The 27,061-nt window shown below is 41.0% G+C and overlaps 1 protein-coding gene across 1 annotated transcript; it reads right to left on the reverse strand.

Annotated features, from left to right (window-relative positions):
• Nucleotides 1-10,197: 10,197 nt before the first annotated feature.
• On the reverse strand, nt 10,198-26,921 carry ctnnbip1 (catenin, beta interacting protein 1). The gene is made up of 4 exons (XM_089010799.1): nt 26,808-26,921; nt 19,585-19,699; nt 19,357-19,447; nt 10,198-12,148 (listed from the first exon to the last, which is right to left on the reverse strand). The coding sequence occupies exons 1-4, from the start codon at nt 26,876-26,878 to the stop codon at nt 12,090-12,092; spliced, it is 336 nt and encodes a 111-aa protein (XP_088866925.1). The 5' UTR covers nt 26,879-26,921; the 3' UTR covers nt 10,198-12,089.
• Nucleotides 26,922-27,061: the final 140 nt, after the last annotated feature.

Here is a 27,061-nt window from a genome sequence, read left to right on the forward strand (position 1 = left end):
GTTTTAAATGTGTGTAGTTTACAAATCTATACAAAAAGCAATCCATATTGATCTGAGTTGCTGTGTGTTTCTAAATTTAAACTCTACTAAATATATATTTTTAGCCACAACTCACAAATTGGTGAAATGCGCCCATTTCCCTTTTAAAGGTGGGTGGTAGTCGCTCGGAGGTAAAGCGGAGTGCCTGAAGGCAACACAGGTCTGTGGCTGTCTCGTGACGTCAACACTGTTATTATGGGAGCGCATGCGGCTGGTTTGGTTGAGACGTTAATCTGAAACCAACTAGGGCGGAGGAGACCAATAAATGTCTTGTCACTGAGAGGCCAGGAGGCCAAATAGATACTTTAACGGCGATCAAGTTAATGTGAAACGCAAGGTCGCTTTGAATATTAGAAAACGAGAACATAACAAGGACATGCACAAAATGGCACAAAACCATTCCGGCATATTGGATTGGATTGGATTGAATATGCCTTTATTAGTCTCACAGTGGAGAAATTTACATTTCACGACCCCAATGTGAAATTTTACATGCTTTACACGCCAAAGAATCTTTGATGTGACAACATTTTTCAATAATAATTCATCACACATTTTCTAATACCATATTAAAGTGCATTTAAATAGCTTTGAAATTCTGTATGGATTGTTCTGTGACAAATTATAACGAAATAATGGAATTTTTAATTTCGAAATATGAGGGGATTTTTTGCCTGTAATTACACAGTTAAACAATGAAAATCTGTGACCGAGTTCTTTATTACAGTTTAAACTATCACAACTTTCTTAATTTTTGGCAGATCTTAACGAGTAAGGTATCATTGGAAAGCTTTTGAAATTCGAAACAAAAACAGAAAACACAAGAAAAAATTCAAAATACGTATAAATGAGCAAATATCAACGATTGAATGCAGGCAGATTTTCATCAGAAATCAAAAATGGCTGTCACTGAATACTAGGAAAGAAAATTGGGAGCTCTAGAAACATATATGCTAACGCTTGTTGTGCTTGAAATTTGGCAGTTATGGAGAAAAATATATATTCTACCACTTCTATGAGTTATAAAAATATAATTTACTCACCTTTATAAACTGTAGTGTTAGCAAAAAGAACATAAACTTCAATATTTTTTTCTCCGTTTCTCATTGTATTCGGAAATTTCAAGAACCAGGATGGAAGGAAACGTGCAATACATCATAATAAACTGCATAGATTGGAAAATCTGACAAAAAACAATTACGTACTTCACAAAAATGCAATGATATACGACTGCGAGTACAGAACGCGCTCGGTTCACTGGACAGAAACAATCGCAGTGCAATATAGGTCACTGTAGCGTACCTACTAAGATGATCTCAATAAATGCATAGCTTCTTAATGTGCATATAAAGATACACTGCAGAAATAATTGATAAATAAAGGTTAACTGTTAGACCTCAGCTTGAATGACTGCAATCTCAGAGAAATAATCGAGAATGGACGCATTTGTGTGTTGCCACAATTAAGTGAGAAACGCATAGCAACAGACTGTGGCTATCAGGGTAGAGGCGGAAAGACAATTGTGTGATTGTTTCCACTTTGGCAAGACATGAAGTGTCTGGGACAAAGTGAAAGCAAGCCCCTCTGCCCCTCACCCCATCCTCGCAGATGCAAAGGAGGGGAGGGAATGGACAAAGTGTCCATTATCATTCCTGTGAGGATACAATAAGCTCTGGCAACGGGAGGGCTTGAAGCATAGGTGTGAGTCATCAGAAAGGGTTTCAGAAAGGTGCCACTTCCTTCAAGATGCTTATCTCACAACTACTCTAAGGTTTTAGGACTTTTCTCACTTCTCTTGTTTCCGTTGTCTTGACTGTATTGTTAATCGCCGTCGCAGCCTTACATGCAATTCGAAAATAAAACCCTAGAAGAATTGTTCTGAGCATATGCGGGTGTGGTCCTTACTTGCAGAATAACAATAAAGATCTTTTTTTTAATGAATTGTATATAGTTCTCAGAAAATATAAAAGTATCAATGGCCCTTGATTGGGGATTTGATGTTCTTTACATCCCTCTAAATTTAAATACATGGGACAATACATTTTTTACATGGGACAGTTTGAAATTTTAGTTCGGGCTTTCGCAAGTATCATGGAACTTGGCCTGCTTGATTTGCTTTCAGAGGCCGAATAAAATGATGTTGAAGGCCAGATTTGGCTCCTGGGCCTCGACTTTGACGCCTGTGCTCTAAATGTACTGGAACAGTCGGGCAAAGATGACATTTCTATCGCGTGCAATCATCATGAAAAGGAAAGAGCTGTTCCCTACATACACTGAACCAGCAGAGTAAAGAAAATATCAACAGCAGACAATGGAAATATTGTGACTGCTGTTAATAAATTTAAAAAAAAAACATCATCATGCAGTAAGCAAGGTACACCTTTACCAATCACCAATCACCAATCACTGCGCACACTAAGACCATTCGCTTTCAGTTAAATCTAGGATCAATTTAGAGAGTTCCATTAACCAGCCATGCATGTTTTTGAATGTGGGAGGACACAGGAGTACATCTAAGCTCCACACAGGAAGCCCACTGCACTATGGGGCCAATGTGTCAACCGCGGGACGTCCAGGGATTTTTGTAATAAATACTGAAAAAGAAAACAAGTATCAGCAAAGTAATTCAAAAATCTGAAAGTTTCCATCCAAAGGAGCATGAGAAGTGAATAAGTCCACTGATAGAAACGGAACCAGTCGAACAAATAATTAAATGCCCATTTCCTGTGACATCCAGTTAATTGTTAATGGCACGTGCAGTCTAGACATTAAACAGGAAACAGAATGCCCAAAAAAGTGCGGTTTCACGATCACAAACAGATTGACTTGCATGATTACAGACTTATTTGCACACGCTGTCTGATGCCAGATAGGCAGATCCTGAAGATTTTAGCTCGAGCTGTTTTATTTCCATCATGTTTTTACTCCAGGCAACAACTTGAACATCCACACTAAGAAGGCAGCACATACCCAAAAATACAGTATAACAAAGGCGTCGGGTGTTATCTCAAAAGTATGCGACTTGAATAATGACACTTAAAAAAGTGCTCATATTTTTTCAACATGTATTTTAAGTAACACATTACATTTGACAAATGAAATGTTCATATTTGTATGGTAAGTCTTGCTCATGAATAACTTTTTAACTAAAATGGCCTCGTAGGAGCTTGCAGATATTTATGTGAAGTTCGTTTAGAGGAAACCTAAAGGCCAGTGCGTCTGGCTGTCTATGCCCGTGGCAACAAATCAGACAGCGAATGGAAAGTCCCGCACCTTTGAGTTGCTTTTACCATCTAAATCAAACAGCATCTCCACCTGGGGTAACTTTTAAACTTCTCCTGCGTGATTGATTTGCCTCTGTTTGATCTATCTCACATCCTTGGCTTCGCTGCTGGTCATGTATTAACCTCCAGGCGGCTTATGTGCAAAACTGCCCTTTAACTTTTCTTTTTCTTTGCCTGAACTTGCCTGTATTTCAGGCTTTTTTTGACAGATTGCAGACACTGTGATAAAATACCTACACTCAGTAGCCAGAACATTATGTACCACCGCTGATGGTGATTTAAATACACGATGTACCTCCACCCAAAAAAACAATCAATCAATAATGAAAATCTGACCACAATAAAGACAAAATGTATGACTCTAAACTTAAATGTTCGTGAAAATTGTTTTTTTAAACATAACAAATTAAAATATAAATCAATGTAAGTGGAATTTCTCACCTCCACTTAACATTCCTTTTGGCCATTCATACTTCCTGCTGTCAACTAAAACAATACTGCTCACGTGAAACAATATTATATACAATAGTTTGGTATCAGATAGAGACCCGCAGCCCATTTATGTTTACTATTACTCAAAAGTAAAAAAAGGAGTCATCCTTGACAGACATTACTATCAAGAGAGCATAGCTAGCTCTTTAGCTACAGATTTAAATGGCATACTCTTTTGGGGCATTGTTAAAAAAGTGTCACTGTTGATATTTGAGGGATTCAAGGGATTTATTTACCCTAATGTCATTTTTAAAAAAACGTTTACCGTATTTTTTGGATTATACGTCGCTCCGGATTATAGGTCGCACCAGCCAAAAAATGCATAATTAAGAAGAAAAAAACATATATAGGTCGCACTGGAGGATAAGTCGCATTTTTGGGGAAAATTTATTTGATAAAATCCAACACCAAACAACATACATGTCATCTTGAAAACCAATTTAAGATAAATTACTTAAATTAAAATAAAATAGAGAACATCAGGCTCCGTTTCACTTCTTTTTTTTCCAACATAACACCGCAGCTCTCGCTCTACGTAACTCCGATGGACACACCTTCTTTTTGGTAACCCAGAACAGTCTTTTACAAGAGTTATTCAGATAACTCTAGCACAAAGAACATGCTAACAAGTTTACCAAAATATCAGGTTTTACTCCAAATTACCAAATCCAAGGTAATCATCATCATCGGTGTCACTTTTAAATAACTCCCCCAACTCGGCAGATAGACAAGGCGCCACTTCCTCTTCTCTGCGCTCTTGCGGTTTAATGTGAAAATAACATGTGAAATGATATACAGTAATAAAAAAAAAGCATATATAACTCGCTCCGATTTATAAATCGCACCCCCGACCAAACTATGAAAAAAACTGCGATTTATAATCCCGAAAAATACGGTATTTAAAGAAAGAACATCAGCACAGCACTTCCACACTGAGCAAAAGATAGCGAAGTCACCCAACAAAAATTACTTTCGCTTCTTAATGTTCCCAAGCTTTCCCCGAAATTAGTGTGAGCAGTCAACCGAGTCAGCTGCCTCTCATGCCCTATTGTTAGTGACAAAAGGCCAAGAAAGCAATGAGTGGGAGAATCTGACAGATGGGGGGGGTTTCATCAGCTCACAAATTTGGGCCCTCCACATTGCTCAAGGAGACTACGCTCAGCTCCGAGGCTGCACTTTTAGCACTACCCCATCTATATTCACGATATGAGTTAACCAACTGAGGAAAACATCACAATATGCCAGCTGTGTGTGGCGTACACCCCCAGATGGGCATCAAGTTGCTTTGAGTCCGTGCAGGTGCCCTGAATAAAACCTGACCTCTTTTCTGACATACCACAACGAGGGTTCACTGAGAGGGTCAAGCCGGTGTCAAATTCTCACCTCTTTGGCTTTATTGCCTCAAAGGCCTTAAAGGAGGAAGGAGGGTCACGGTGACGCGGCTGTCACAGTGAGCGTAGTAATTCATTTGTGACAGGCATCGGTATTTTTTTGGCTTCCTGGAGACTCTTATTATTTGAAAAGTTAAATTTAAAGGCCTGAAGGAAGCCAACTGATGAACATAAATCATGTCTAACATTTGCTACTTGTTCAACAACTGGAAATTCTTCGCCCTGTATTACTTTCTGTCAATAAGCCTTAGACACACACACACGCACACGCACACGCACACACACACACACACACACACACACACACACACGCACACACACACGCACACACACACACACACACACACACACACACACACACGCACACACACACGCACACACACACACACACACACACACACACACACACACACACATCTGTGATTATGATCTGCATCTTTGTTTGTGTGTATGGGCAAAACTGTTGTCCAGACAGAGGAAGTGAGCAATCTGAGCCCACCAATCTATTTTTTTTACTCTTAAAAGAGAATCATATGGTGAGTGGGTGATTTCAGAGTCTAGGAGGTTAAAGGTAGTAATATCCACGTGTCCCTCTGAGAAATGTACTTAGTTATATTAAGGTTAAGCACAATAAGTGAAATTGATTAAGACATTTCAACGGTAGAGTTAAACCACTTGGGTCACAAAGTTGACATTACAACTCACGCTCACCGTTTAACGCCTGTCTGCTACCGTGCCAGACTAAGCAATACAATACAATACAATACAATACAATACAATACAATACAATACAAATACAATACAATACATATTGATTTATACAGCGCTTTAACAACAGGACTTGAAGGTGGGAAGAGAATCGATTTCATTTCGCCTTTCATTTAAGTTAGCCATCACATAAATCAGACATACAGGACTTGAAGGTGGGAAGAGAATCGATTTCATTTCGCCTTTCATTTAAGTTAGCCATCACATAAATCAGACATACACACTCTAACGACCCGTTTTGGAGTGTTGATGATGTTGCAGGGCATGTGAAGGCCATACACACAGTCATCGCCATTTATTGCTTGCCACAAGCCTCCTGCGCAGTCCACACGTCAGTAATGTTGATATAAGCACACGGAAAGAGGAAAGAGGGAAGGTTTTGAGGTAAGATCTCAGTTAAATTGAGGCTGAGGGAGGGCAAATAATTATGTTTTCGTCCTGCCATTAACAGTTTGAGGCCAGATCATTACCATCGAGAAAGACCACTTGAAACACTCACATCTCGATCACACGGCTGACAATAGCGCAATGGCTTGGAAATTACGATTTAAGAAAAAAAAAAAAATCAGTCACAGTCTGTCTTGTCATACATATGTCACAGTCAAAGCAGTAATGACTAAAAACACGGCAAGAATGCAAGATGGCAGTTCCGTACCTCAAGACTAAAACATCAACAAAAATCCAAAGTGGTTACTGTTTAACATACTAACATACTGCGACAAAACCATCCAAACATTCTAAAAGCACCAAATACGACAGTGCCGCGTTAAAAAGCAGATGGCCAGGAGCCGCAAGTTAATAAAGGATTAGGAAATATTATTAGGGGACTCCTCCTTCCTTTTAAGTTGAGGTCTCACTGTATACAGCAATGTAACGTGTAGACACAGGACCATTAAGCACTGCTGGGAGAATGTCACAGTTCAAAATAAGAATTGATGTCCAGCCACCCCCAAAATTGTCTCGCTGTCCGTGTGTCACCCTTCGGATAATTCTGTCGCAAGTATTCGAAGAATCTGTCTCAGGAAAAGATTATCCTGGGACAGCTGCACGCTCTCTAATTTTAAGTAAAGGCCTGAACGATACGGGCCTTCAGATTGCGATGGGCTGAGAGACGGGAACAAAATTAAATCTAATTCAGTGCGACGTTCAGTTCCCGACGGCCGTGAGAAGGTCGGGGTCTGCTCTTACGGCACAGACTCAACCTGGCGATGCCTCACTTTCACCCCCCCCCCCTCCGGTTGTTATGGCAACTAAACCTACAGGCACATGAAAGCGCACAGAGAGGTGAGTGTAAGGTCCCGGTTGAAAAACATCATGTGTGAAGCACGACATGAGAATTGATGTATTTTTTTTTAATAATAAGGTGATATTTTGGGTGTTGTTGTTGCAGACGGGTACATTCCGTGGCGTTATATTTGAGCCCTCCAACACCGTGCATTGTGATTGCCATGTAAAAATGTTTCAGTCAAAGCTTGAAGCAAGGCCTCAGAACTCTCTTCAAATCCTCAATGATCAAACAGAGTTGGGGAAGGACATAAATAAAAAAAAGGGTTTTGGACAGCGCATTAGAGATAATTATGTAATTGAATGAAAAGTCAATGCAAGTTGCTGCCCTTCCTGATAGAACTGGCGATTACATAATAAGCGTTTGCCAACCGGAAAATTGTATTTCATCATACAGGCTTTATAGTCGCTGTTCATTTAATATTGAGTTTTGACGTAATAAGAAAAGTTAAAGAAAAGCCATGTTTACTTGAATTATTCATGATTACACAGTATGCCCCCCCACACACACACACTGGTTCCTCAATTTACTAAATTAATTGATTGTATCAAATATGTGTTATAATCAGATTATTGGATTAAAAAGAATGAAAGTTGTGCACAATGTAAAAAAATAAACAAATAATAATAATACAGGTAATGCGCATTAAACTATTAACTGTTAACCTCGCTGTTGTTTGCCGTCTTTATTTCCCTCAGCAGTGGTTTTTGCTAGGTGCTTTGTTCCGAACCCATCCAAGGATGGTTGTACTAAGTTCATCCTGTCTACTCGATATCTAATTTAAAGCAGATTCTTTACTTACAGACAGTGTAGGTGTTCAAATATCTGACATGTTTCGGCGTCTACTTCCGCCTTCGTCATCCAAGGATGCTTCAGCTTTTTACAAAGCTTCGGAAGTGCAGAGTGAGCGACAGCCCAAATGGCGAACACTACTTCGTGATTCACATTTACCGGTACGTCAAACTATCGGAACACCTCGTGGACTAATACGTGGTATGACATACTTAACCAAACTACACATTCTAGACATACACAAAAGAATTCCCTCTTTGCCAATGGGATGGCAGACAGAATAATACTCGGTGGTAGCCAATAGCAAGGCAGCTATTAGTGTGTTGCGTTCAAGAATTCAATTTGCTCCTCACTATTCCTAACTTGAACTTTCTTTCGTAACTTGCTGCAATATTTTTCCTGTTGATGCGTTTCGTCTCATTTGTAAGTAGCTGTGACGGCGTTATCCTCACGTTTGTGCGGGTGTGATCTCGCACTTCACAACTGACTTTGTGCAGAATGCAGGATACTCTGAAATGTTTACTGTGCCAATCGTATTGCTGCCGTGGACTGCAAATTTCCCCATTGTGGGACTAACTAAGGTTTTCTGATTGTGATAGGGTAGTCCCGGAGTCATGTACAAAGAATCATTCGCACTCACAATCATACAGAGGGACAGTTTAAAGTAGTTTTCAATTAAGTAATTCAATGGTTTTGGGAATCGTGCTTGGCAATAAAACTTTTTATTGCTTTGACATATTTCAGTCTGTAATTGTATACTTTTGTAGAGGAGCGTGTCTGTTTTTACAGTAGTTTCAATTACATTAAAAAAAGTATGCATTTAAGAGTTTACAATACAAAAACCTGATATGTTCATATCACTTCTGTTTACATTTAAAGCAGATAAAAATACTTCAGTGTACATTTAAAGCCATCCATAACCTTGCCCCCCACTGTCTGACATACTTCAAATTTCAGTTCCCTCTTGGTCCCTCAGATCCTCATCCTCCCTCCACCTGTGTGCCCTCTCTACCCGTCTCACCACGATGGGGTGCAGAGATTTCAGCCGCTCTGCTCCAAAACTCTGGAACTCACTTCCACCCAACATCCGTAATATTGACTCCCTTCATACTTTCAAATTCCACCTCAAAACCCACCTGTTTAAACTTGCATTCATGGTCTAGTTCAATCAGCTGTTATTTATCATTTTATTCATGGTTTTATTGTTCGGTGTATTGTTGTTTTATTGTCAAGTGTCCTTGGGTGTTCAGAAATGCGCTTGCAAATGAAATGTATTGTCATTATTATGTCATGTTAGGTTCATTGTAGACTCAAAACTCACCACGGGTATGAATACTGTATGATACTGATTCAATGTTTTATGATTGCAGCTCACATCCATTTGAGTGGACGATTCCGGCTAACAAATATGGTCTGTGTGATGTACTTTTGGTAATGACATTGGCAGAAGTTGTACTGTGGTGCCAAATTCCAATAATGACATCTCCGTCCGTGTGTTTGTGCGGATACATGGGAGTGGGAATCCTGGAGGAGGACATGACACTATACCGAATGGTATTGAATTGATATAAAGAGAAAGCTAGTCCCAAAACGTTTTGGAAAATAATAAATGAATAAATAAATAGTATTGTATACACCCCCGAAACGTTACATAAAGCAAAAGTGTGTTTTTATTTATATTTTAAAACGTTGCATTCAAGTGAATCGGACTTTCCCAAGAGGCTGATTTTTAATGTTATCATGAAAACAGGTTTGGCAGGCTGCTTGTGAGGAGAAGCTTGAGCTTGGTGAGAATCTGAGCAAGCATCTCATCTCTTAGTCATGAGGATGAAGGTTAGTACGCGATGTTTGAGTGTCTGTAGGCACGCAGTTTTGTGTTGGCTCTTGAAGCTGCATGAGTGCCGCATGCAGAGTCCTCCTCCACACTAGATTCTTCTTTTTGCCTCACTCAGTGGGAGATACAAGCAACCGCACACACTCAATAGCAGCGCAGTGAAGCTGGGATTATGTGATATTATGAATATATTGAGCCCCTCTAAATATTCTGGATACTGTAATAACAATGATAAAAAAAATAATAAAGGCCTTCATTTTGAAAAGATAGATTACCGAGTAATTTGGTAATGACATGAATAAAAGCCACAAGTCACTGTTTCAAATGCCTTTAATGGTTCAGTTGGTATAGGTTTGGAAGCTTTCGTTCAAGACATTGTCAGCAGCCAAAATAAAACAAAACAACGAATCGGTGTCGAATGAGATTAAAATAATATACAGTCTCTTCTAAAAAAATCAAAGTCACAGTAAGAATTCAACAGCAGCGTGCTCTCTCACTCACACCCACGCACACACAGTAACAAAGGTTGCACAAATGTACAGTAAGACGGCTTCAGAAGAGAAAAAAAATGCATAGAATAAACAAACAGACAAAAAAGTAAACAAATGTGTTTCTTTGCATTTTACAATGATTGCTAAGGACATTAAGGGGGAAAAAAAGGAATAAAAAGCACACAACGGTCAAGGTGAAACGAGGCGAAGCTCCTCGGGAGACGTTACAAATGTTACAATGACACCATTAAATTATACCAAGTGTACTCAAAACATTAAATACTGAGCGCAACTAGAAAAGCACCCTGATTAGTTAAAATCAATATGCCGAGTAAAACACTTTTTTTTTCCAGTCTGAACAGAATCTGTAATTTTGTCTTTGCCAATCTCCCACTTGATAGTAGTGCAATAGGGATAATACAAACAAAACTAGTACACGCACACAGTTCTGACGTTTTGGTTGAACAGGAACCGGTTCAGTACACAATAAATTACAAGTCTTTTTTTTTTTAAACAAATGTTTCAATGTGCTAAAAACACACACACACAAAGAAAATAGCACAAAATCAGTTTTCCCAAGTAACTGTACAATGAATCTCCCTCCCAACAAGTGCCTTGCTTGAGGCAGAATGTGCACCTGTGTCTTCTCATGTGTGTCTTCTCATTTTCTTGTTCACACTCGTTCAAAAATAAAGCAGCACCAGCGCAAAGTTGGGGCGCGGGGCAGTGTGGTGGTCTTAAACCCCCCCCCCCCCCCTCCACACAATATTTTACACATAAATCACCCTGATCTTGTCATCACCTATCATCGGCTACCGGTGATTAATGGCGGGCCTGCTGTGAATGTGAACACCTGCACACACATCAGCTAGCAGCTAGCTGATCGATTTAGCATGGGTGCATTCAACCCACAAAAAAGGGGTAATGTGTACAATGTGTACAATGCTGTGTACATTGCTGTGTACATTTTTGTGTGCTGAGCGTTCCCAAAAGTATTAGTAAGCGTTTAGGCGTGTGCTCTTTGAAATGTGCGTGATGGCCACATTTGTGTCTATTTTTTAAAGAGAATATGTCTAATGGCAGCTTTATATTAAAATGCATTGACAAATGTGTTCATGTCAATTTTTTTTTCCTTTCTGCAAACCTCCATCGTGTGCAGGCATAAATCCTTCTTGTGACCATGGAGGTAAGGAATTAATATGGCGTTGGACAAACCCGGATTGGTTGCCATAATGTTGTCAAACTCGCTGGTCAACAAGACCATGGGGCACCAAATGAATGTTCCGTGTTTGCCGCTGAGTGACAAGACAATCGCTTAGAACGCCACTGAGACTGTGTTCCGACTTTCCGAAAGGAGCGGCGAGTGTTTAGAAAAAGAAGCCGCACAGACCAATCAGGACACGGTCACTTCAATTTCGCTTGATCCAATACGTGACCGACAACAACAACAACAAACATAAAAAAAACACACACATTTGATGTTCATCCACACAATTTGAGCATTACCACCGTCATCCGCTTTGACGGATGACCACAGAGTTGACCCACGGCGATCCTTTGTCAACATACCTCCTCCGTATTGGACAAACAGAACAGTCCGTCTGTCCTATCCAGGTCGATCCTTCACACTTGAGCTCATCTCTTTTGCGTACGTATGCGGAATTGACCGGGGCGGGATTTGGGATGGAGGGGGTGGGGTGGGGCGCTTCTTGGTCACTGTCGTCGATCCTCCGTCTCTGACCTTGAGAACGCCATCACTACGTCCTCTGCGCCTGTCAGATAAAGAGTCATACGAGATATGTTTTGGGAATATAATATGGGGAAATTCAATCTGTCAGCATATCCCGTCAGGTGACCTTCAGCCCCACCCGGCATTGTCTGTTTATCAAATATCGCTCATTATTGATTGGACAAATCCACACTTGACTCATATCACACTAAATGATAATCCTATGAGGCAATCTTTGCCATACAATAAACACTGTATCAAACTCGAGGCCCAGGGGGCAATATCTGGCCCGGCGTATCATTTGTGTGGCCCACATGAGCACTTTTCCATGGTGTTTGCTAAAAATCTGAAGCTAAATTCGCAATTGTCAAATATAACACACTTTTAGTCGCGAAGGAATCAGCAGCTAGTGATTGAAAGGAGAAAAAAAATGTAATCTCTACAGCACTCAAGTGCCTGTTCGGCTTAATTACTGCTCAGATATTGAAGTAGGCCAGAAACTTTGAGCGTTCTCCCTTATTTGGCACAAAAATCAGACACTCCTCAGCAAACCGAGACAATTATGTTTCTGTATAGCATTCAGGTCGAGCTTGACAGGGTATTTTCCTTTTTTTCCCCTATGTGCTTTTAATGTAAACGTTTAACTCATTCACTGCCAGACGATGTGCAAAAATGTGTCCACTCCAGTGCCAGGGTTTTTGTCATTTTCACTCTGAAATTGTAGGACCCACAGAATATTGAGTTTTAGGACTAAATAAACATTCAATGCAGCGTAAGAAACCTTAGACTCTCTTCTTCCATCAGAAAAAAAATAGTTAATTCCTAAGTTATATGGGTCTGGAGTTATGAGTGGGAAATGGGGGTGGCTGCCCAAAAGGCAAATGCTGCCACCTCTTGGAAGGGAAAAAACATTGCCAGAGGTCTGACCGAATCTTGAAATACACCCCACAAGAATAACCAAAAACCTGAACAAATTCGGCAATGGCGTTCCATGTCATATTTTCAATTCTCGAATAAATTCGGCAATGGCAGTGAATGAGTTAAGCTTCCCGTCTCGTGGGCGCACACCGGCCTACCAAATGAGGTTACGCTAATGAAGACAGAGCAAAACAGGAGACGGCATGTTGCTATTTGCTGTAAGGAAAAGCAGGTGCGCCTTCGGGATGAATGAACAATTACGCGACACCTCGCGTTCAGGGGCCCCGAGTCCAAATATTAAAAAGGATGATAAGAACGTGAAGGAGGGCTGGCAAACTGATTCTGTTTCACTTTATGAGTCATGTTCGGACCTTGCTCGGCCACAAACAAACATGCACACCCTTCAATACACAATGAAAGGCGACACAAAGAAGCTGCGGCTAACGCGCTGGTAAGGCCGGGGGCCTCTGAAAGCGGTTGCCAGGCGACAGATAAATGGATAGAATGCTGCGGGCAAAGTGCTTTTAGCCCGTTTCAACACGGCTCGGTGTCTGGCAGTAGTTGGGAGATGTTCTCCCTACTGGGTCGGGGATTACAGCAACAGAAAGGCGACAAAAAAGAGCCGTGTGATCCCATTTGGACAGCATAAACACATTAGCTGTGGTTGCTAACATGCTAAGTAAGAAAGACACTTTAATGAGCTGGTTGTCAACGATCACAAATCGAGATTGGATCACCGCTATAAATCACAGAGTGTAAGATTTTAGGACACGGGTGTCAATGTCATTTTTTTTCCCCTCCACATATTACATACAGAACGCACAAAAAATTAATGAATAACTAGTTTTCAAATCTCAAGTCAATAATAATGACTGTTATTGTGGTTTACATATGACAATTTGAAAATTGTATTCGGACTTTAGCAAGCATCATGGAATTTCCCAAGTTTGATTTGCTTTCGCGGTCCGAATAGAATGATGCGGCGGGCCAGATTTGGCCCCCCGACACTTGACTTTGACACCTGCGTTTTAAAAAGTGCATGGGACAAACAAACTTCAACTGGGTCCAAGTGAGAGATGACAATTTCTCCTTGTTTTTAAAGGCAATGTCAGTGTCTGAAACTCATGACAAAAAGTTAGCGGACACCAGGGCAGACAACTCTGAGAAGTTGCCTGCCCATTTTTCACAAACTGAAAAACAGTAAGACGACTAATCACCAAAAAAAATGTTGCGCAGTACAAAGGATTTTTTTTAAATTAAGGATGTATCTACCACAAATGCTCCCTTACTTAATTTATGGTAAATATCCCTTGCTGAAGATTTTGCTCCAGTTGTCGTTTGTCATCATGTTGCACAATGCAATGTTTGCGTTGCGTGGACTCATCTTTCTAAACGCCTTTCAAAACTCTCAAGTACACTTTACAGTCACGGTATAGTCTGAAGCACGAAACAGGCTTCGGATTGGCTACCGTACCGAGTATGCTAATTGCCAAAGGCCCTTGGCAATTTGCAAGAAAGAGGAGTCCACATGGCTTGTAGCGGTTTTTCTTGCAGCTTTTGCTTTATTGAATAAAACAAACATTAGATTTGAAAGTAATCTTTCTTTTTTTTTCTTGAAGAAGTTGTCGGCCACCCGGGCCGAGACGTTTTGAAAGATGTAAGCCCAAAATAAAAGTTGTACGCCCAGGGCCTCCAGGCAGACGTTATTTCAAACACTGACAATGTGCTTCAGAATGATGCCATGTTCACCGGCAATCATGTAAAACGCTGAGGTTGATATGCTAACAAGGAGTGGTGTAACTAACCAAACGAGAACGACAATGCGGTTCCAAAAGAAGCAAAAGAAGGTTTTTGCCATGCAGTAGTGACACTACATTCTCTGGTGCAAATAATTTCTGATTTATGATTTATGGGGGGGGGAGGTTTGGAAAAAGGGTGATATGTTTGCGCTGAAACATTTTTGAGATAGAGGTAAAAGCGTGTTGAAGGGTTTAAAATGAATATATTTTACATATTTACTTTTCTTTGGCAATCCGGCCTTTCACTACAGGTCTGCCCCGCCCCCCCAAAAAATATAAAAAAACCAAATTGTGAAAAAAAATAAATACATAAAAAAGGACATTCCTCTAACTTCAAGGTCAAAGTGTGAAACAAGCGACAATATTGGTGCTGACACATGACACATGAGAATTAAAATCTCACACTCTAATTAGCACCATGACTAGCTTCTTATTCCAATCTACTGCTGCAATGTGTCGCGACAACACCGAAAAAGCCACAGGGGAGAGCTTCAGATTTCTTGGGACAAGGGCGGTTGCTATGGTAACCCCGTTACGTATCTCTGTGCCTTTGTTGAGGCGTCCTTCTGTGTCTGTGGCAGAACAACTTTGCTTTGGAAAACAAAGATAAGAAGGAGCGTAGTGAACCTTACTGTTTCATTATTTATTATTATTAGAATTACACACGCGCACACACACACACACACGTAACATTTGATTTACGACCGGCGCGAGTTACAACCACTTGTACTTACGACCACTAGACTTTTTTTTGTGTAATTCTAAGGCTGCCATCGCTACAGCTGGCAACGCTGTTGAACTCCGCAGCGTGTTTGCGATGCATTTAGTAGAATAAAGACTCAAGATGGTCCCTCCTGTTTCGAGCTGTCACGTTCCGAATGAGGCAGAGATCAGCTGACTCATTGGAGCCAAATTAAATGTCTATATCCCCAAGCAAGCGACAGAGACAGAGGTCTGTGCAGGATGATTTAAGAGACAACACAAAGCGCTGGTCCCAAAAATAGGACCAGGGGACTGTTTCTTAACAAACACGTATGACAATTTTCTCCAGCCAGACAGCATCTCACTTTCGGTGATTCTAATTTGCAATGAAACAATGTCATTGATGAAACAGTCGAATGTTAGTGACACTTTGACAGGCCCCATGCTAACGTTAGCATCAGTATACTCTGCAAGAGACAGCAAGCGTGCAAGCTAATGAGCAGTGTGCAGGCTAGCGAGCAGTAACTTTGCGTATGGACCTGGCAAGTTGACTTTCATTCCGATTGTTTGGCTGGATTTTCACCAATAATGAGGAACAGAAAAACATTCATATTAATGGACGGTATTATCACAAAGTTCTTTTCAATAATAAATTCTGACATTTTATTGAAATCAAACATATTTATACATATATGTATGTGTATGTGTATGTGTGTGTGTCTCTCACTGAAAAACATTTTTAAGTATTTTGCTTGTATGGCTCTCTTAGTCATAAAGGTTCCCGACCCCTGAGCTAGGCTATAAACAGCGGCTAAAAATAGATAGATACATAAACAAATTAAAGAACCCATTTTCAAAAACAATGACACCGAAAAGCTGCCCCCCCTCTGCCTGATTAAAAATTGCTAAATATTCCGTCTTTGCGTTTATGGTAATTAGCCAATTAAAAATAGGTCCAATGCAAATCTGTACGAGCATTGATGTTTCAAGTTTCTGAGCAAAGAAGAAACCGCATCTTGTATTAGAGCAGCAGGGGTACTTTTGGCCAGATTAGCCACCCCCTCGCCCCAAATGAGAATATGCTGTACAATTCAAAGCGTACTGAGTACAGCACGACTTCACAAGTCATCATGATTGTTGTGGCCCTGGTGCCCAATCAATGAGGCTGTGGTCTGACACGACACTGTTGCATAATAATGAGGACCCCCCCCCCCCAGGACGCTACTTCACAAAAGGAACCATGTGGCCAATGTGTGTTTTTAATTTTTATTTTTTTGGGGGGCATGTTCCTGTCATGATATCTTGCCGTTCTTCAGAGGAAGCCAATAACGGACACTTGAAACACTGAGACGGACGGCGGAGACCCCACACCCCCCGCCAAAGTATTTCAAAATGCAAACCACTGAAGCAAACATAGGCACATTGCTTTTTAATTCCAATTTTCATACCAATTTGACACGGATGGAACAGGTTTTGCAATACAACAGCAAAGCAACACGCAGTTCATTAAAGATAATCACACAATGGAAGGAGGAAGTGGCAAAATGTGCTATGGTGCTATCGACACATTCTGCTGCAGCTGTCGCGAGGTTGAGAAAATGACAATTTTGGTTATTTTGAATATCACACCACAATCAAGGTGTGTACAGCTTGATTCCTTTTGTTACTCCAACTCAGGATATTATGTATGCGTAACAATAGCAATTTCAATTTCAGAGGACTTATTTCCAGATATAAGGAGCAGCTCTGATTAAAAACAATCACGTAAAGCGGTGCGCGAAATAAGATAAGATTGTCCAATTCATATCCAATGCATCTTTTCAAATCACCTTGACGGCTGTAAAGAATGTCCTTGAGCGCCAAACGGAACATTTCCAAGTGATTAACGGCACGACGGTAAGCTCTGCGAGGCCTAATTACTGCACTTTGGCTAAGATGAACACCGCTAATTATTTATTAGGGCACAGTGGGTGAAGGGGGGGGGGGCGGCAGTCTGCCAACAGACACTGAGCTGCCTCTTTCTGTGATGCATAATGGTTACTCAACGCACCTCTTGCCAGCGGTGTTAGTTCATAAGTACTGAGGATCTCCTTAGTTGCACAGAGGGATTGGAGAGAGCAAGGAAATGCATTGATGTGAGATAAAAACTGACTTGGATTTTGTAAGGGCCAAAACTGACATTTCTTTTTGGGGCGTGGGGCATTATGAGTGACGCTTGTCATATGAAACAGAGCAGTATTAAATATTGCAGGCAATGGCAGGTCACGCAGTGTTTTCATGTAACGCCATGAGTGCCGATGGTTGAAGTAAAATGTGGTCAAAAGACGTCCTCTGGTGGCGAAAATCCACCATTGCAACACGTCTCACTCAATCACGACTGATGTGCCCCTACTGTGCCGAGGCGACCATGCGTGTGCAGAGTAAACCGGATAAAAATCAGCAAAAACAATTTGGGTACCAAGAGAACATTTTTTCCTCAATGAAAATGAACGATAGCTGTATATTGTTCCTGGTTTATATGTCGTTGTCTAAAATAAAGCAATTGCCGTATTTTCCTGTGTATAATGCGCGCTGGCCTATAAGGGCACCCCCAATGTATGGTGTATTTTCAAACTTTTTTCATCTATAAGGCGCATCTTCAATGAATGAAAAAACCTTTCCGAATATAGCATATAAATATATAAAAGTTAAGGCGCAGGGTCATATTTTGAAGAGAATCTGTAAATATAAAATACGGTATTCTTTAACTCATTCACTGCCATTCACAAATTTATTCAGAAATTGAAAATATGATGTAGAGGGCCATTCCTGAATTTGTTGAGTTTTTTTTCTTGTTTGGGTGGAGATAAAGCGCTGGCCATGGCCTCTGGCAATGTTTTTTTTCCCTTCCACAATAAGACAGCATTTCCGGTTTTCCATGTTAGCATTTTGTTCCAGCTTCAGCTATTGTTAAAGCACTATATAAACCGATATGTATGTATTGCATTGTATTTTGGACAACTGCCCTCATTTCAAGCTCATACAGTCAGTATAATCCAGACCCATTTAATTTAGGAATTAACTTTTTTTCCTGATGAAAGAAGACAGTCTAAGGCAGGGATATCAAAGTCATTTTTTGCTGCGGGCCACATTGTAGTTATGGTTAGGATTTTAGCAAGCATCATGGAATTTCACAAGTTTGATTTGCTTTCATGGGCCGTGGCTTTGACACCTGTGGTCTAAGGTTTAAGGTGCATTGAATGTTTATGCAGTCCTAAAACTCAATATTCTGTGGATCCAGGAATTCGAGTGACAATGACAAAAACCCTGGCACTGGAGTGGACACATTTTTGTACGTCTGGCAGTGAATGAGTTAAGGTAACACAGACATGTCATAAAACTCCTTGCCATTTTGACTCCATCAAATCCATTGTATCATTTTAATCACTTTTTGTCATGACATTTATTTTTTACATAAAGGCACACTAGAACAAATGAAGCCTCACGATGCTTCGGCCCAGGAGCGAACCCCTTTGATGGAAAGCCTCATTGTTTCATGATGGTTTGGTTTACCCTCACTACAAATTACACCTCTGAACGCTTGATCACGCTGACAGAGGTCATGACAGAGGTGCTATTCAGATCTCGGCCAGAGACGTGTGGAAAGAGGCTGTTTAAAAATATGCACACGCAGCACGCGGGATGATTCATTCTTTTACGGTCGGTTTGTTTGCTTGTGTGACGAATCCCAGATTGATTTGGTGCCCCACTCAAGAGAGCTATCATAAAAGTGCTTCTGCGAACACATGAATACGTTAAACCGGATGCTCTGCTGCCTGTGAGTCAGCCTTACCCTGATCGATGCTGTGTTGTGGCAGCTGGCTCATCTGACTGTGGACCACACCCGCATAATTCCGGAGAAAAGCCTCTTCACTTGGCGTAAGCTGTAAATTGCGGTCACAATATATTATTCATAAATCATCAATCTTCTTTCACCAGTGCGCACCATGATTATTGTTGTAGTTAGGGTTGGTGTGACTCATTTCCCACACTGTGTAAATGAAAAATGCGGCGCACGTACATTTGATCCCATTTTTTTGAGCATGAGCAGGACCCGCACTTTCTGCTGGATGTACATGTCTTCAGGAGACTTTCCAGGGGCCTCCTCACGGTTCATCCCCCCTGCTCCTGTGGCTCTGTGCGCACACACACATACGCACACACACACACAGTCCATGTCAGAAATATTAATGCAGAACGCATGTGAGGACAAGTGGACAACAATAATACTGACACCTCACATGAACATGATGTTGTTTAATGCCACCTGACCTGATTACTCGGATCAATAAAAAATGATTAAAAAAATTGATAGCTGCAGTACCAACGGGTGTCTATGTGCGTTTTTTATTATTATTTTTTTTTTGTGTGTACTGTACAACAATCCACATTTATTTATGTCCGTTTGGCAAGGAGCAATCTTGAAGTTGTATGTATTCGCCCCTTTTATGTATTTATTTATGACTTCATTTATTTAGTTATTTATATCTATTTATTTCTGTATTTATTTAAAAGTTGGTTTCATCAATTCACCAGTGGCAAATAATAGGAATCTGGAGAAGCATTTTAAAACAGTACATATCAGCGATCATAGCAACGTTCATTGTGCATTTAGCACCCTGCAAAAGTGCATACGACTCAGGTCTCGCACTAATTTAGGCACTGATTTCCTATTTACAAATTCTTTATTTTTCTGTTACATTTGTGTTTGGGGGCGTTGTGGCTGTTGTGCGTATGTGAGGTATAGTCGATCGCAGGAGGGTGGATAGCTTGAAAAAAAAAGATCCATGGTCAAAAAACTGTTGTGGACCCCTGTTTTATAGACTAGCCATGGAAAAGGACATTGTGCTACTCTAGCAACAAAAGGATGATGAAAAAACAAACCAACAAACAAAAAATAAAACAAGAGATACATGGCATGGGCGTTGAATATTGCATTATCGATGTTATTTATTAGGATATTTAACTTCAAGAAACGGCAGATAAAAGCATCTACTTCAAAAAGAAACACGCAGAAGAAAAACGTGACACACAAAAGGCACAGGCGATTTTTATTCACCGATGTGTTGCAAAGCCCTATTACTGACTATAAACGTTATCATCGAAAAAGGCACAAAAGGGAGGGGAAGAGATGCAGGTTCAATATTGCGGAGTTTAGTAAAATGACGATCTCACACCAGAACCTTGTGCACCCTTCCCCCTCCCGAGACAGGAAAAAATGTTTAGAAGCTCGTCCGTCGTCCTGGCTACACAGTTGTCAAGGACTCATTCATATTTAATGTAACTTTTTTTTCTCTCCCACCCCATCCGCAGATCTCATCCCTGGCTGTTCCTTCCATCTCTTCTTCTCGGTCTAACTAATGACCTATTTTCACTGCCATTCTGTCGGCAGAGATGCAAAATAAAGGCAATGGGGGTGTGGGGAAGGTGATAAAAGATGCTGGCAAAGCAAGCACTCACGCACACACACACGCACACACACACGCACACGCACACACACACACATACGCACCCACGCACACACATATGCACACACACATATGCACACATCAAGGTCAGCTGCTGTTGCATTTGATCCCACCTATCATGCGCCAAGGATGCGGTACAGCTTCGTATCCAACCGGTGCAACGGGAATTTGACATCTAACAGGACTAAAATGCACCTTTGCTAATTCAGTAAGCGCAAGCTCGGCTTTACACCAAAGAGTCAGTAATCTAAATGAAACCAAATAAAAAGCATGGCGAGGAGAACATCAGTATGCAAGGAAGGATGCATTCCTTCCTGAAGAATTTTGTCTTCAAGAGGCACAGTGACTCGGACAGCTCTGGCAATTTCATCGGGCCTCTTCTATCGTTATAAAATGGCCACGAATACATGTTGAGAGCTCTTTCATGAAAGTTAATTCAAGACTCGGCTCAAATGGAAATGCGGGTGCATGGATGGAGTTGCTGTTTTGGCAATTAGTGGGGGCTGAATGGATTCGGATCTGATCCCGTGCACCTTTTCCAAGGTCTGCCTCAGTCGACCGCTTACAGCATTATCTTACGACTAGTTAAGGAGAGTAGCTGAATTTTCTGGGATTCAAAAATGTATAATTCAGCACAAAATGAAAACAAATATGTGAGGAAATGCATACCAGATACGAATACAAGGAACCACAATCGATTGAAGTTTGGCTCTTGAAGAATTCACCAATTTTCATTATTTTGGGGTGCAACATATTTTCAGCCAATTTCTACAATTGAGTTTTTTCAGTTCATTTTTAGGTGGATTCCTGATATTTGTCAGAATATCATTTTTGTATCAGATTGAATTAAATATGAATTCAAATTTGTACAGTAGTTGACATTATCATACAAAGGAGTAAATAACCCTTTATTATGTTAATGTGAAAAATTAGTACATAAATTTGACAGATTTAAAAAAAAATGACACACAAATTAATTTGTCAAGGGCTGTAGTTGCTTGCCTCCTTGCACTAAGACAACAACAATATTTGGCATCCAGTCCACTGGAGGTGAGAGGACAATCGTAGCAGTCACGGAGGGGTTCCTGAATCTTGGAGCACTGAGTCATCGTACCATAATTTGCTTTGACATTTACCCTAACGAATGCTTTTAATAGAGCACAAAGTTACCGTCGGTACACGTGCGCATTGAAGGCCGGGATTTCCTTTCAACGGATGAGTGTCTCACTCACAACAAATTTAACGGCATTGCTGTGTTGTTCATTATACGCTAATTTGAAAGAACAGCTTGATATTTTTTTTTAAACAATTTGCAAGGAATCAATAAATCAATCAATGTGCACGTGGAAAATAAAATAAATAATGACTTTCGGATTTGGAACGAGGCAAGCAGCTGGTGCAAATAAGACAGGTCTCTTCGGAACTTATTTGCTGAATGTCACGGACGTCAACGTATTAGTGCAACATTTCGAACAGGCATCACAGAGTGAAACAAATCAAGTTTTAAATAACCCAGTGGTCTGGTCATTCATGAAATAACATTTCCTATCTGACAGAGAAGATGAGAAACTCATGATATATTAACAATTAAGACTGATAGAGCCAACTCTGCTTTCGGGGGTTACATGCAATGTGATAGGTCGTCATATTTGCAGAGGGTCCTGAAGGACAGAAAGGCAGTCCAAGCACAACACTGGACTGTTTCCACAAAACAAACTCCTCCCAGGAAGCAGATGAACAGGATATGAGGCGAAAAAGTACCCCCCCCCCCCCCCTTCACAAATGTTAAGTCACACTAATTAGACCTGAGACATATGACAGTAAATGTCTACGCCAAATTGTGGAGAAAACCGCAGTGTGACAAATAACTTGGATTCGCAAGCGAGGCGCACGAGTAACCTCAGCCAATGTGTGGGGAAACCTAAGTAGGCTGCAGGCATGGTGCAGTTGGTGCCAACTGAGCTGCCAAAAACCTGGCCTGGTTTCGGAGAGTAGCTATGTGACCACAGACTGGAATATCCAAGTCAATCCGGACAGTTATTCCGTAGAGCAGCACCTTTACCCAGTTATTCCCCTCAAGGCGACACTATCGATCCTAGTAGACCCTCTGCATCCTGCCCACCACCTTTTCCCAGCTACTCCCTTGACGCAGGCACTAACGATCCGAGTAGACCGTCCGCATCCTGCCCGCCACCTTTTCCTGCTACTCCGTGATTGCACACTTGTAATACAAATACAGCGACTGATCAATTTAACTCAGATGTGCAGAAATGTATCCACGCCAGTGCCAGGGTTTTCGACATTTTCACTCAAATTGCAGGACCCACACAATATTGAATTTTTAGGACTACATAAATATGCAATACATTGTTAAAACCTTAGACTGTGTTTTTTTCCATCGGAAAAAATAGTTAATTCCTAAGTTATATGGGTCTGAAGTTATCCGAGCTTGAAATGGGGGAGGCTGTACAAAATGCATACATTGATTTATATAGCGCTTAAACAGAAGCTGTGACGTGGACAAAAGGCAAATGATGTCTCCGTGCGGAAGGGAAAAACGTTGACAGAGGACTGCCCAGCCCTTTATCGGCACCTCCCGCAGGAAAAACTAAAACCCGAACAAATTTGGGAATGGCGCTCCACGTCACACTTTTCAATTCCCAAATAGAATCGGAAATGGCATCGAATGAGTTAAAATGATTGAGAGATTTTCTGCACCAACTGTACAACTGTTATCATGTTTCGTACTACCACTTTGCACATTGTTGAACATTTATTCCTGAGAGGTACCACTTACATTACGGAACGCACCTCCATATTTATTTGCCATGTCCCTGTTTATAGTGATACTAGTGCATCGTGTAAATAAAGATAATTTTGATTCCGATTCTGACGGCTACAATTGATAGTCGACGCTGAAAGACAGATGTCAAAACCTCAGAGGCCGCAGGAACACTCTTGCTTGGACTCACTGAACGGTGGACGGGTTGCCCTTGTTCGAAAGCACCTCCGCACATGGACCGTGCCGACAACAATGGCTACAGTCTTGACAAACAATGGCGATGAAACGGATTGTGCTAACGTGATTGATAAGTGGGTCATGTCTTGTTGTCACCACTTGAGGCATAAACTCCCAACAATCCAGCTCAATTGAACAGATCCGCTTCAACGGATTCCTGCTGTATTGCTATCAACGACATTTTGTGACAGTATAGTTTTGAGGGGGAAAAAAACAGCATCTTCACAATATTTTATTATTCTAGTGTCACACAGTGACAAGAGGCTTCAGGCTGTAAGACTTCAAATGTGTGCACGCCGAGGCGGGGCATCTAATTTTGATTTGAGAATCATTCTCCGATGTCCGTATGAGGGGAATATAGTTTTGATGTGTATAACGTCATGAGGAATGTGCATAGATATCAAAGGAAGCTCTGCTACCGAAAGCGAACGAGGTTAGGGGACGCTGAGATACTTCACAATTGCTCTGTTTTGGAAAAAAGGAACCAGGGACGGACTGTCCTTGTCAGGAAACCGCTATTAAGTGTGCATTTACAGTCATATTTCATTTTTCTACCATAATCTGTTTCATAAGGTTGTTCGAAAAGCTATTTGTTCAAAATCTGAGAACATTTTATTCACCCATAATTCAGGACTAATTGTCAATTCACAAAGAACAAAAAAAAGTCAGATTTGCGTAAATCGCAACAAACAAGTTTTCTCACAATGAACGTTACACTTCTTTGTGTAAGGAAGCCGGGAGAAGTCCAATGGCTATTCGGGTTTGCTTAGTTTGAGCGAAAACTGGTTTTCCGGCATAATCTAAGGTGTGAAAATCACATATTTTGAGGCTGAAATCCGATTTGGCTGATCCTGCTGTGAAATGTAAATTTCTCCAGTGTGACACAAATAAAGGCTAATTAAATATAATATAATCTACATCTATTGACATTAGACATCATGGAATTTCACAAGTTTGATATGCTTTCGCGGGCCGAATAAAACAATGTGGCGGCCCAGATTTGGCCTCCGGGCCTTGACATTTGTAAATTAAGGAAACACCTGTGAAGTGGACGTGTGGTCTTGAGCCATCTCACAGTTTGGACAAGTAGTGTTGAGCGACAAAAGGGCAGATGCACATTTCGCGTCAATCTAACAGACTGCAGGAGGCTATTTTATGGCCCCGGTAATGCTGACAAAGTGTCAAAAGCCTGCGCCAAGCCAAACAGGCGGGGTGGGAGAGTTTATCCGCAGCTCACGGGCAACCGTTGAGCAACTTTGCCAAAATAACAGAGCCCAGCCTCCGAAGGACATTCACTAAAGGTGATGTGCAAACCAAGGCAAGGTTGACATGAGAAAAGCCGCTCACTGCCAGGAGGGGTAGCAGCACTTGACCCCAAACGGGCCGGCTCTTTCCTCCTAAAGGGGTGCCAGCGACAATACATAAATGGCCGTCAGCAACCTCACATGCATAAAGCGAACACTATGAGGCATGGTGGCACAATGCATCCATGATCCAAAAATAGAAAAGCTGAGGAGGAGTTAGGCCATTAGCGAATTCACACAGGAAAACCAATTGAAAGACATTCATGCTTGGGAAAACATGAACACAGAAGCGCACTCTTTGTAGGTATTACATTTACACGATGATATAACCTTTATTTGTCTCACTTTGGAGAATTTGTAATTCACAGCAGTAAATTTATGAAAGAAAAAGGAACAAGAATAAGCAGAAAAACGAAATGATTTTGTTGATTTTGACTTTTATGCATAATTTGTTAACTGAAATAGGACCCAAGATTCCCAACCACTGTGGCACGGTATATTCGTGAGCTGGAAAAATTGCACAAGGGAAACTGTAAGAAAAAATGCTCCACAGGTTAAATTAACCTGTGCAACTGTACATTAAGCTCTTTGTTACAGCTTCAGCTATTGTTAAAACATTATATAAATCAATATATATATGGTATTGTATCATACAGTATGCATTATACACAATGTTTTTTCTGATGTTGAATTTCAATGCTCGTGACTTTGCGAATGTAAAATGTGTGCCAGGTCCAGTACAAGCTGGGGAAATGCATCAACAGTAGCCAAAATGGAACTGTATAGTGCCACTTAGCATTTTTTTTTACAACGATACTAGTGCAGCGTGTTCTACCGGAAACAAATTCCTTGTGTGTTCTACATACTTGGCAATAAAGATGATTCTGATTCTGATTCTGATGATGCAGTCGTACGAATGAGTGAATCGAACCTAATTGTTGATGTTATTTTCGGGCTGACAGCCACTCTGACGTCGTCACGCGTTTCCCTCGTACGTTTAAATGAAATATAAATCAAACTCACAAAACGGATCTGTAAATTATCTATTTTATTTATAAGAGAAAATCATAATGGGTCCAAGTTGCGGGACGTTCGAACTGAAGCGGCGCTGCCGCCTAGCAAGAAAGCGAATATTTTTGTCACGATTTGTAAACCTTTTCGGAACACAGCACGGGAAAACTGCAGAATAACCAACTCCCCTTTATGTATGACTGAACGTGTTTTTATTCATGCACTGAGCCGCCGCTTAATGCAGAGTAAACTCACTGATGCTAACCAGCCAAGCTAACTGGCTAGCATGCCCGAGACAAAAGCCTGGTATGAGCAAGTTCCCTTTGGGTGCGAACGCCAACCAGGTACCACTACTCTGCTGGAGCGCTGAGACGCCAGCATTACCGCAAATAGTCCGAAGCAAACCACTGTCATTTTAAGGAATGAACAAAGGTGATCTTACCCCTCCTGGTCCAGCTTTTCTTTCTTGTGCGCGATGTTTGAATTAGTGATGTGTCGTTCGCGAACGAACATGCTGTTTGAGCCGGCTCTTTGGAGTAAACGACTGGAGTCGGCTCTGAAGAGTGGGCCGCTTGAGGAACCGACGCTCCCCCGCCCCACTTCGGTTGAAGCCGCACGTCATGGGTCAAAATCCACGCAAACACAACACAAAATTCCTACTTATTTCAAACCGATAAACACTTTAAGGCAGAAATT

Source organism: Hippocampus bargibanti, linkage group LG01, assembly GCF_051943395.1.
Source record: "Hippocampus bargibanti isolate YZ-2025 linkage group LG01, ASM5194339v1, whole genome shotgun sequence".
NCBI classification, from domain to species: Eukaryota; Metazoa; Chordata; class Actinopteri; order Syngnathiformes; family Syngnathidae; genus Hippocampus; species Hippocampus bargibanti.

Coding starts and splice junctions, on each gene's coding strand:
- ctnnbip1 (XM_089010799.1), bottom strand. CDS start 26,878: ATGTTCGTTCGCGAACGACACATCACTAATTCAAACATCGCGCACAAG. Junction 19,700..26,807: donor GAAAAGCTGGACCAGGAGGG/GTAAGATCACCT, acceptor GTGTGCGCACAG/AGCCACAGGAGCAGGGGGGA. Junction 19,448..19,584: donor TCAAAAAAATGGGATCAAAT/GTACGTGCGCCG, acceptor CGCAATTTACAG/CTTACGCCAAGTGAAGAGGC.